The sequence below is a fragment of the Clarias gariepinus genome, chromosome 23 (genome assembly GCF_024256425.1).
Source record: "Clarias gariepinus isolate MV-2021 ecotype Netherlands chromosome 23, CGAR_prim_01v2, whole genome shotgun sequence".
Classification (NCBI taxonomy): Eukaryota; Metazoa; Chordata; class Actinopteri; order Siluriformes; family Clariidae; genus Clarias; species Clarias gariepinus.
In genome coordinates this window covers 3,219,712-3,231,728 of record NC_071122.1, presented here as the reverse complement: position 1 = coordinate 3,231,728, position 12,017 = coordinate 3,219,712, and the positions used below count along the sequence as shown (strand labels likewise).

At 40.5% G+C, this 12,017-nt stretch overlaps 1 protein-coding gene across 4 annotated transcripts in view; it reads right to left on the bottom strand.

Annotated features, from left to right (window-relative positions):
• Positions 1-99: 99 nt before the first annotated feature.
• Positions 100-12,017, bottom strand: part of LOC128511599 (nck-associated protein 5-like) — a 73,444-nt gene continuing 61,526 nt past the window's right edge. For 2 of the 4 annotated variants that reach the window (XM_053484527.1, XM_053484528.1), the window contains exon 12: positions 100-537. In XM_053484527.1, the coding sequence (XP_053340502.1) occupies positions 298-537 (240 nt within the window). In that variant the 3' untranslated portion in view covers positions 100-297. Of the gene's footprint in view, positions 538-1,079; positions 1,446-12,017 lie in introns of all 4 variants that reach the window. The other 2 variants (XR_008356184.1, XM_053484529.1) reach the window with 2 other exon arrangements.

The following is a 12,017-nucleotide window of genomic DNA, read 5'->3' as shown; positions in this document are numbered from 1 at the left end:
TGCTAAAGTATTTTATCATTTATTCTAACAAAACACAATGGGTGGAGTTAACAGAAAGGAATTTGTGTGTGTGTGTGTGTGTGTGTGTGTACAGTATGTGTGTGTGTGTGTGTTTTGTAGTGCAGAATGAAGCTGATCTTTTTTGTCACCTGATTTTTTTCATTAAGTTCAACGTTATTCAGGTGAGACTGATATATATATATATAATGCGAATAAACCAAGCATTAGCATTTATGGAGCATCAGCCGTTACAAAACTCAGACTGAGATCAGCAGGATGGGTCACAGCGAAGGGGGTTTATCCCTGACTCCCGCAGGAGGACAGACTGTCGTACAGCGAGTCGCTCAGGGATTCCACTGTTTCAGGCCGATTTGGAGATAAAAGTTCTTCACTTCGATCCTTCATTAAATTTGCAGTTTCATCTTTTCCTGCCGTTTCCTGGGCTTCGTGACTTCGACTCTTCCCTCGTCGTCCTCCTGACGGTGAAACGTTTTTTGGTTCCACATCACGAGGAACCCGAGGAACTTTATCCAAACTCTGTAAAAACAAACACATCATAGAATGTTATACTGATACGAGTTCATTTGCACAGTTAGACCAGGACAGATACACAAGACACACACAAATATAACAAAAAGACTGTCTGGCTCCACCCACTTCTAGCTGCCTGGCTCTAGCCTTGATGTTAAGACAAAGCAGCCGGTTGTTTTCTTTATCTTCACCAGCATCTTGGTTGGAATATCAACATAGTCAACTGTTTAGCAGCGTAACCTGAACAACAATGCCAATTTTGAACAAAATCTCAACAGTGGCATCACTATTATTGAAATGAATCAGAAAGTAATTGAAAAGTAATCAAAGAATATTCAGGAAGTGATTAAACTACTCATGAAGTAATTAGAGAAGCAGAAAGTAATCAGAGAACATCCAGGAAGGTAATCAAACTACTCAGGAATTAATCAGAGAATCAGGAAGTCATCAAAGAATGTTCAGGAAGTAATTAGAGAACATCCAGGAAGTAATCAAACTATTCAGGAAGTGATCAAAGAACAATCAGGAAAAAAAAAAAACACACAGACCTGAAACCCTGGATCTAAACTCGTGCGCCTTTAAAAGTCATGACGTTGTTTATTATTGAGGCATCACCAGGAGATTTATCTAAAAACAAGATGAGAACAAGATGCTAAAAACCCCTCTGCTGCTCTAAACACTTAAGATTTTTTCAGAAGTGTGTGTGTATGTGTGCACGTGGTTAATATAATAGAGTCTGTTTTCAGTGTAACATCTGATGGTGAAGATCCTCCATCAATGTTCTCATCCTTTCAGTTTCCATGGCAACTGCTGACCCAATCAGGAGGAACCGGAGGTTAATCATCAGTGTTTAGATGCTCAGTGACAGGTTTTTCTTCTCTTTCTTCTCTTTGTCATTTTATTTTATCTGGGCACTGAATAACACAGACACACGCACAGACACACACACACACACACACACACACACACACACACACACAGGCTGCTTAACCTTGAGTGTGTGTTAAAGCCCCATCAATACTAAAGAATGTTAAATGTTAAAGCATGATAGAGGTCATTACTGCTGTAATCTTCTACACCACACCCTCTAATCATCCTTCTAAAGACACACTGACATTTTTCTTTATTGACGTGTTATTGAAGAGAAGCAAGTCTTTTTCTCTCACACACTCTCTGGCTCTCTCTTACACACTCACATGGAGTGTAAAAAGTCAGTAGTTTTTAGTGCTAGAAGATTGTGTGTTTTGCACTTCATTGAACAACCTGAATGCCTTTGTGTGACATCTGCTGGGTTTGGAATCAGATGATGTGTTATTTTCTGTGCTGGCTTATAAGAAAACAAACTAAAATCTGTACCACGCCCTTATGCACAACAACATTTACATACTTTAATAAAAAAAAAAAATCACATACACTTCATTTACATCATGTAAACAATCTGATAAAATGCGTGACTCACATCTGGAAAATTAAAATGCGCCACACATATTCAGAACGCATGAAGGACGGAAAGAATTCACATTAAACTCATAAAACAAGGTGGTGTGTCTTACTGTTTTCACAGGTAAGTGGTGGTTAAGTTCATGTAGGTGTGTTTACAGTCATTTATTGTAGTGTGTAATATTCACTATCAACACATCTCCTCATGCTGAGATCTCACTGCTTCAGCACCCGGGTTCTTCAGTGAGGAACCGAGCTCCAGTCAGAATATCCTTGTGTCTCTGTTCTTTACACAAAGCTTTAAAACTCAGCATCACCTTTTGTATTCTTTGTTGTTTTTTTTATTATTATTATTGCACTAAACCTGATTGTCCTTGTTTTTGATTTTCTTCTTTACTGATCGTCCCGGGAGGTGAAGGCTAACACGTGCTCCCTCTGAGGCATGTGAAACCAAATGCATTGTTTCAATCTGCTGCTCAAGCTGCGAGTTTAACACACTCAGAGGAAAGTGCTGTCTGCTCTCTTCAGCATACCAGAGCTCATAGATGTACACTATTGGCTAATGTCGCTGCGACTGAAAGGCAGACAGAGTATGCCCGACAACCAGTCAAAGGTTGGTTTAGGACCCTAAATATATCCTCAGGTCTGTTTCTCACCTGATCCTGAAAAGGCAGGTAAGGTGGAAAATAGAAAGGGTGAAAGTATGGAAAGAGTCGTTAACATGTGAACTCACACTCTCTTGTGACACTGTAATGGGATGTTAGATTAAGGGCATTTTCACACCAGGCACAATTGATTTGTACCGTGCCGAAGAACAATTGCTCCTCTTCCCACTCTCCTGCTGCCAGCGTTCACATTATGTATACAGCTGGTGGCATGGTGCACCTAGCTGGGTAGCGAGCCACCATTAAACACAAAGAGAAAAAGAGAATCAGGAAGCCAATCTTCACGCTATGCCTAATATTATTGTTATTTTAGAACAAAAAATGTCAATTCGTGTGTCTTCCTACCTTATCAGCTATGGCTGGATAAGTTAAAGGATGAGATTGGTGTATGCCATGCACACAGAACGATTTTAGAGGAGATAGATGGCGCTAATAATAATGTATCTAACAGCGATCTACTTTTGTGTTCAGTTATGATTCAATACCTGATTCGATTCATACCCGAGTACTGTACACTGAACTGCGATCTGTATCTTTTCCAGTGTACATGGAAACCGCTTGTGTTCTCCTTGATCAAAATGAACTAGTGTTTTCAGAAATCCCGGGTCTGTAATGTCTCTGCAATGAAGATGAAATGGGGTTTTACTATTACCAGGATAGCATTCTTTCACCTCAGAAATATTGCCAAGATAAGAAATATATTGTCACCAAATGATGCAGAAAAACTAGTTCATGCTTTTATCACCTCTAGGTTGGATTATTGTAACGCCTTACTGTCTGGTTGTTCAACTAGGTGCTTAAACAAGCTTCAATTAGTCCAGAATGCAGCAGCGAGAGTCCCCACTAGAACCAGAAGATATGAGCACATAACCCCTATCTTATCCACATTGCATTTGGCTTCCTGTGAAATTTCGCATCGATTTTAAAATACTACTCTTGACATATAAAGCACTAAATGGTCTCACGCCGCAGTATCTGAGTGAACTGCTAGTGTCTTACGATCCGCCACGCCTACTTCAATCAAAGGATGCAGGCTGCTTGTCAGTACCACGTATTATGAAAAATACAGCTGGGGGCAGAGCTTTTTCTTACAAAGCCCCAAAGTTATGGAATAGTCTTCCAAATAGTGTTCGGGACTCAAACACAGTCTCAGTGTTTAAGTCCAGGCTAAAAACCTATTTATTTAGCCAAGCATTTTTATAAATAGATTTGCCATAGGTAAAGGAGCAGATGGACGTAGAGTATTTTGGTGAACTGGTATGTTTAGATGCTGTCCTCCTCACTCTCATTGATCACTCAGGTTTGTTGACGGTGAGGTGATTGGTTGCTTTACATCTCTGGAAGCCCTCATGTTTGTGTTTCCTTCTGGCTCTCCCTTTTTAGTTATGCTGTCATAGTTAGTCCTGCCGGAGTCCCTATTTGCACTAAATATACATTCACCTTATACATTGTTCGACTGTGACCATACCTAACTGTTATTTCTCCATCTCTTTTGCTCTCTCCTTTTCTGCTCTCTCCTTTCTCTCTCTGTCTCTTCTTTTTCCTCTACCTATCTCTCTGTCGAGCTATACATGTCGCTACTGAGCTGCCAGTGATCCAGACCCCCTCTGCTCGCTGGACCTGTCTAACTCATTCTGGAGTCCTGCTTCTGGTTGGAGATCTCATCACATGGATGCCCCGTGTGATCTGCCTGGAATGCGTGTGGTGACTGGGGTTGGTTCCACTTTTCCATGAAGGTGGTCCTGTCCTCGACTGATGCAGACAGCTGTTCTCTGAGGACCTGTGACTTTAGTCGCTCAATAGTTCAGGACTGGAATTTCTCATAGTCTACCTGAGCCTCCAGGAACAAAATGGACTTTAATCTTACACATCTCCTCTTATACTGAACTTCCAGTCTCGCATATTATTATGCACATCAATCCCTGCTATCTGTTTTCACCCAGATGAGGATGGGTTCCCTGTTGAGTCTGGTTCCTCTCAAGGTTTCTTCCTATTACCATCTCAGGGAGTTTTTCCTTGCCACTGTCGCCGTCGTCCTAGGCTTGCTCATCAGAGACAATCATATACTTTTGATTCATACACATTCACATTTCAACTTTGCTGGTCTTCCTTATTCTTGGTCTTTTTGTATGTGGGATGTTTTTACTCTGTGATATACAGTGAGGCAATAAAGTATTTAGTCAGCCACGAATTTTGCAAGTTCTCCCACTTAAATAGATGAGAGAGACCTGTAATTTTCATCATAGGTATTCCTCAACTATGAGAGACAAGTTTGGTGTTAAACAAAATTTCATCTCAATACTTTGTTATATACCCTTTGTTGGCAATGACAAAGGTCAAATGTTTTCTGTAAGTCTTCACAATGTTTTTACACACTGTTGCTGGTATTTTGGCCTATTCCTCCATGCAGATCTCCTCTAGAGCAGTGATGGTTTGGGGCTGTCGCTGAGCAACATGGATTTCAACTCCCTCCAAAGATTTTCTATGGGGTTGAGATTTGGAGACTGGGCCACTCCAGGACCTTAAAATGCTTCTTATGAAGCCACTCCTTCGTTGCCCGGGCAGTGTGTTTGGGATTATTGTCACCCCTTTGCAGAAAAACAGCCCCAATCATGATGTTTCCACCCCCATGCTTCACAGTAGGTAGGGTGTTCTTTGGGAGCATTGTTTCTACTCCAAACAGAAAGTTTTATTTTGATTTCATCCGACCATATGACATTCTCCCAATCCTCTTCTGGATCATACAAATGCTCTCTAGCAAACTTCAGATGGGCCTGGACAAAGCAGGTACTGGCTTAAGCAGGGGGACATGTCTGGCACTGCAGGATTTGAATCCCTGGCGGCGCATTGTGTTACTGATGGTAGCCTTTGTAACCTTGTTCTCAGCTCTCTGCAGGTCATTTATTAGGTCCCCCCGTGTGGTTCTGGGATTTTTGCTCACAGTTCTTTTGATCATTTTGACCCCATGGGGTGAGATCTTACATGGAGCCCCAGATCAAGGGAGATTATAAGTGGTCTTGTATGTCTTTCATTTTCTAATAATTGCTCCCACAGTTGATTTCTTTACACCAAGCTGCTTACCTAATGCAGATTCAGTCTTCCCAGCCTGGTGCAGGTCATTTTTGCAGATTTAGTAAAAAAAGAAAAACTAAAATATTACATGGGCCTAAGTATTCAGATCCTTTGCTGTAACACTCATATTTTTAACTCAGGTGCTGTTTACTTCTTCTGATTGTCCTTGAGATGGTTCTACACCTTCATTTGAGTTTAGCTATGTTTTGATAATACTGATTGGCCTTTATTAGGAAAGCCACACACATGTCTATATAAGACCTTACAGCTTACAATTATGTCAGAGCAAATTAGAATCATGAGGTCAAAGGAACTGCCTGAAGAGCTCAGAGACAGTGTAGCAAGGCACAGATCTGGCCAAGGTTACAAAAAAAATTCTGCTGCACTTAAGGTTCCTAAGAGAACCATAATCCTTAAATGGAAGACGTTTGGGACGAACAGAACCCTTCCTAGTGCTGGCCGCCCAGCCAAACTGAGCTATCGGGGGAGGAGAGCCTTGATAAGAGAAGTAAAGAAGAACCCAAAGATTACTGTGGCTGAGCTCCAGAGATGCAGTCGGGAGATGGGAAAAAGTTGTAGAAAGTCAATCATCACTGCAGCCCTTCACCAGTCGGGGGTTTATGGCAGAGTGGCCTGATGGAAGCCTTTCCTCAGCGCAAGGAACATGAAAAAACACCTGAAGGATTTCAAGATGGTGATAAATAAGATTCTCTGGTCTGATGAGACCTTAATTCTAAGAGGCATGTGTGGAGAAAACCAGGCACTAGTCATCACCTGTCTAATACAGTCCTAACAGTGAAGCATGGTGGTGGCAGCAACATGCTGTGGGGGTGTTTTTCAGCTGCAGGGACAGGACGACTGGTTGCAATCGAGCGAAAGATGAATGCGGCCAAGTACAGGGATATCCTGGACGAAAAACTTCTCCAGAGTGCTCAGGACCTCAGACAGGGCTGAAAGTTTACCTTCTAACAAGACAATGACCCTAAGCACACAGCTAAAATAACAAAGGAGTGGCTTCCCAACAACTCTGTGACTGTTCTTGAATGGCCCAGCCAGAGCCCTGACTTAAACCCAATTAAGCTTTTGTGGAGAGACCTAAAAATGTCTGTCCACCAACGTTTATCATGCAACCTGACAGAACTGGAGAGGATCTGCAAGGAGGAATGGCAGAGGATCCCCAAATTTAGGTGTGAAAAACTTGTTGCATTGTTCCCAAAAAGACTCATGGCTGTATTAGTTTAAAAGGGTGCTTCTACTAAATACTGAGCAAAGGGTCTGAATACTTAGGCCCATGTGATATTTTAATTTTCGTTTTTAATAAAACTGCAAAAATGTCAACAATTTTGTGTTTTTCTGTCAATATGGGGTTGTGTGTGTACATTAATGAGGATTTAAAAAAAAAATGGTTTTAGCAAATAGCTGCAATATAACAAAGAGTGAAAAATTTAAGGGGCTCTACTTATCGATTATAATTTACATATTTGTTATGTATGTTTCCATAATTACTACCCAAAAAAATGTTATTTATTTAGAAAATAATAATATTATTATTGTTTATTTCACTGCAATATAAAACAGTTTTCCAAAAAATAAATAAATAAAAGCCCTAATGCTGGGTGTGAATCAATATTTGGCTCGATATCTGACAGGAGCATCTTCTGATTCATTCTTATGAGAAAACACTGCCTCGGGTGTTTCCATGATGGAGCACGCAAACACAGAACCTTTTGGGAAACGCAGCAATTTTACACACATTAAAAGGAAAGAAGAGAGAGTTCTAGATAGAAAACAAAGTTACTGAAAGAATTATTAAAGAAAAGTTTGCACGCCTCTGGAAATAATACCATTTTTTCCTCCATAATGTCTAAGCTATAATGTATCTAAACTTGATATGATAGTGTTTAGTGTTTGTTCTGTTAGTGCTGCTGTAATTCAAGTTTTGATTTAGTTACAGTTTGGCATTTTTTGTCCATGTTTCAACTACAACAATCAAAAGAGTGTGATTTCCCATTATATATCAGTGGTTAACCATCACATATTGTTCAGTGAGACTTAAGAACGAGTATGTAGCTTTGAATGAAGCTAGTCCTCCTGGATACAGCTACATACACCAGAGGAGGAGGCGTCGCAGTTATTTACAATGATAATCTGTCTATCATACAAAAATGATACAGATTTCCTCTCAAACCTGGTAATTTCTTTAGACAAAACGGTAATTGCTGGAGATTTTAATATTCATTTTGAGAACCCAGAAGACCCTCTGAGAACAGCATTTATGTCCATACTGGACTCGGTAGGAGTAAATCAGTGTGTAGTAGGACCCACTTATAAAGCAGGTCACACGTTAGATTTAATAATATTCTTCGGATTAAGTATAAGAAATTTATTCACAATTCCACTGTCTGAAGTTATCTCAGATTACTATCTTGTCTCAATTAAAGTGTGTCATAGTAATAATGTACGCACAGCGCCGTGCTACCGTATCAAACATTCATTTACATCAACTACCACACAAAGCTTTATCAGTAATCTCCCAGAGTTACCAACTTTGATTGGAACACTGTCTGACCCCACAGATCTCGATCAGGCGACTGAATATTTAGAGTCGACGTTCCGTTATACCATACCAGCAATAACAGAACCCCTGTTGAGAATAATTAATTCCTCACCCAGCATTGGGTATGTTCCAAAATCTTTTAAATTAGCAGTTATTAAACTGATAATTAAGAAACCTGACCTCGACCCCTCTCAGATCCTATTTGACCGGACGTTATCAGTATGTAGATTTAAATGGTGATTATTCTGCACCTCCCTTAGTGGAGTTTGGTGTTCCACAGGGTTCAGTTTTAGGCCAACTGCTTTTTTCCCTTTACATGCTTCCTCTGGGCAACATAATCCATAAGCATGGTATTAGTTTTCATTGTTATGCTGATGACACACAGTTATATGTCTCAGCAAAACCAGATGAGAAAAAAACAGCTTACTAAAGTTGAGCAATGTGTGCAGGACATAAGAGATTGGATGCTAATTAACTTCCTTCTGCTTAATCCTGATAAGACAGAAGTTCTAGTCATAGGACCACATGCAGCCAGAAGTAAGATTTTAGATCACACTGTAACTTTAGATGGCCTTTTTGTTCCATTTACTGCAACAGTAAAAGACCCCAGTGTGATTATAGAACCCAGTCTTTCATTGATCTGATGTAGATAATGTTACCAGGATAGCATTCTTTCACCTCAGGAATATTGTCAAGATAATAAATATTTTGTCCGTAAACGATGCAAAAAAACTAGTTCTTGCTTTTATCACCTCTAGGTTGGACTTTTGTAATGCCTTACTGTCTGGTTGTTCAACTAGGCGCATAAACAAGCTTCAGCTATTCCAGAATGCAGCAGCGAGAGTCCTCACTAGAACCAGAAGATACGAGCACATCACACCTATCTTACTTCACTTTATTGGCTCCCTGTGAAATTTCGCATTGATTGTAAAATAGCACTCGACACATAAAGCATTAAATGGTCTCGCGCCGCAGTATCTGAGTGAACTGCTAGTGTCTTACGATGCCTACTTTGATCAAAGGATGCAGGCTGATGTGAGTACCGCATATTATGAAAACTACAGATGGGAGCAGAGCTTTTTCTTATAAAGCCCCAAAGTTAGGCTTCCAAATTGTTTAGACACAGTCTCAGTGTTTAAGTCCAGCCTAAAAACCTATTTATTTAATCAAGCATTTTTTATAAATAGATTTTTCTTAGGTAAAGATAAAGTAGATCTGGGGGACTCATGGATGTAAAATATTAAGTCAACTGGTATGTTTAGATGATGTCTTTCCCACTCTCATTGATCACTCAGGTTTGTGTCAAGTGAGGTGATTGTTTGCTTTACATTTCATGGAGCCCTCATGTATGTGTTTCCTTCTGGCTCTCCTTTTTAGTTATGCTGTTATATTTAGTCCATTCGGAGTCTCTGCTGGCACTCTACACTAAAAATAAATTCACATTATACATTATGTGACTGCGACAATACCTAACTGTTTTTTCTCCACTTCTGCATTCCCCTCTTCTGTTCTCTCTTCCCCCCTCTCTCTTCCCTCTCTCCATCCCTCTCTCTTTCCTGCTCTGTCGAGGTACACGTCATTCCTGAGCTGTCAGTGATCCAGACTCCCTCTGCCCTCTGGATCTTTCTGACCCATCCTAGTGCCCTGCTTCTGGTTGGAGATCTCGTCACATGGATGCCCCATGTGTCTCTTTGGGATGCGTCTGGTCTCTGGGGATGGTTTCACTCTACCAAGAAGAGACGGTTCTGGCCTCGACTGATGTTGACAGCTGTTTCTCTGAGGACTTGACGTGGCTGCAGTTGCTCGATAATTCAGGACTGGAATTTTCTAAAGTCTACCTGAGTCTCTAATAACTACCTGGACTGCATATTAACATCAATTAACATCAACTGCTATAGCTGAACTGGATGCCACCTAACACACAGTATAAATGCAGATCAATTTCTGCTCTCTGTTTTACCCAAATGAGGATGAGTTCCCTGTTGAGTCTGGTTCGTCTTAAGGTTTCTTCCTGTTGCCATCTCTCCAAGGAAAGTGCCTACAATGAGTTTTTTCTTGCCACTGTCACCCTCTGCTTGCTCACCAGGGACTATCTGACCATTTTGATTCATACACATTCACATTCTATACAAACTTAAATAACTCTTTTAATTGTGTAAAGCTGTTTTGCGACAAGGACAATTGTTAAAAGCGCTATACAAATTAAATTTAACTGAACTTAAAAATAGACAAAATCTATCAGTTAATCAAATGACTAATTAGAACAGTAAGTGAAAATGGTTTGGTAGTAAAAACTGATTAGCCAAACGCTAAACTCACTTGTCTGGCTACAGTGCCACCTGTCAGTGAGTGATACAGTGGTGTGAAAAACTATTTGCCCCCTTCCTGATTTCTTATTCTTTTGCATGTTTGTCACACTTAAATGTTTCTGATCATCAAACACATTTAACTATTAGTCAAAGATAACACAGGTAAACACAAAATGCAGTTTTTAAATGATGGTTTTTATTATTTAGGGAGAAAAAAAATCCAAACTTACATGGCCCTGTGTGAAAAAGTAATTGCCCCCTGAACCTAATAACTGATTGGGCCACCCTTAGCAGCAATAACTGCAATCAAGCGTTTGCGATAACTTGCAACGAGTCTTTTACAGCGCTCGGGAGGAATTTTGGCCCACTCATCTTTGCAGAATTGTTGTAATTCAGCTTTATTTGAGGGTTTTCTAGCATGAACCGCCTTTTTAAGGTCATGCCACAACATCTCAATAGGATTCAGGTCAGGACTTTGACTGGGCCACTCCAAAGTCTTCATTTTGTTTTTCTTCAGCCATTTAGAGGTGGATTTGCTGGTGTGTTTTGGGTCATTGTCCTGCTGCAGCACCCAAGATCGCTTCAGCTTGAGTTGACGAACAGATGGCCGGACATTCTCCTTCAGGATTTTTTGGTAGACAGTAGAATTCATGGTTCCATCTATCACAGCAAGCCTTCCAGGTCCTGAAGCAGCAAAACAACCCCAGACCATCACACTACCACCACCATATTTTACTGTTGGTATGGTGTTCTTTTTCTGAAATGCTGTGTTACTTTTACGCCAGATGTAACGGGACACGCACCTTCCAAAAAGTTCAACTTTTGTCTCGTCGGTCCACAAGGTATTTTCCCAAAAGTCTTGGCAATCATTGAGATGTTTTTTAGCAAAATTGAGACGAGCCTTAATGTTCTTTTTGCTTAAGTGGTTTGCGCTCTGGAAATCTGCCATGCAGGCCGTTTTTGCCCAGTCTCTTTCTTATGGTGGAGTCGTGAACACTGACCTTAATTGAGGCAAGTGAGGCCTGCAGTTCTTTAGATGTTGTCCTGGGGTCTTTTGTGGCCTCTCAGGTGAGTTGTCTCTGCGCTCTTGGGGTAATTTTGGTCGGCCGGCCACTCCTGGGAAGGTTCACCACTGTTCCATGTTTTTGCCATTTGTGGATAATGGCTCTCACTGTGGTTCGCTGGAGTCCCAAGGCTTTGGAAATGGCTTTATAACCTTTACCAGCCTGATAGATCTCAATTACTTTTGTTCTCATTTTTTTCTGAATTTCTTTGGATCTTGGCATAATGTCTAGCTTTTGAGGTGCTTTTGGTCTACTTCTCTGTGTCAGGTAGCTCCTATTTAAGTTTTTTTTTTTATTGAAACAGGTGTGGCAATAATCAGGCCTAAAAAAGTTGAACTTTTAACTGTGATAAACCACAGTTAAGTTATTTTTTAACAAG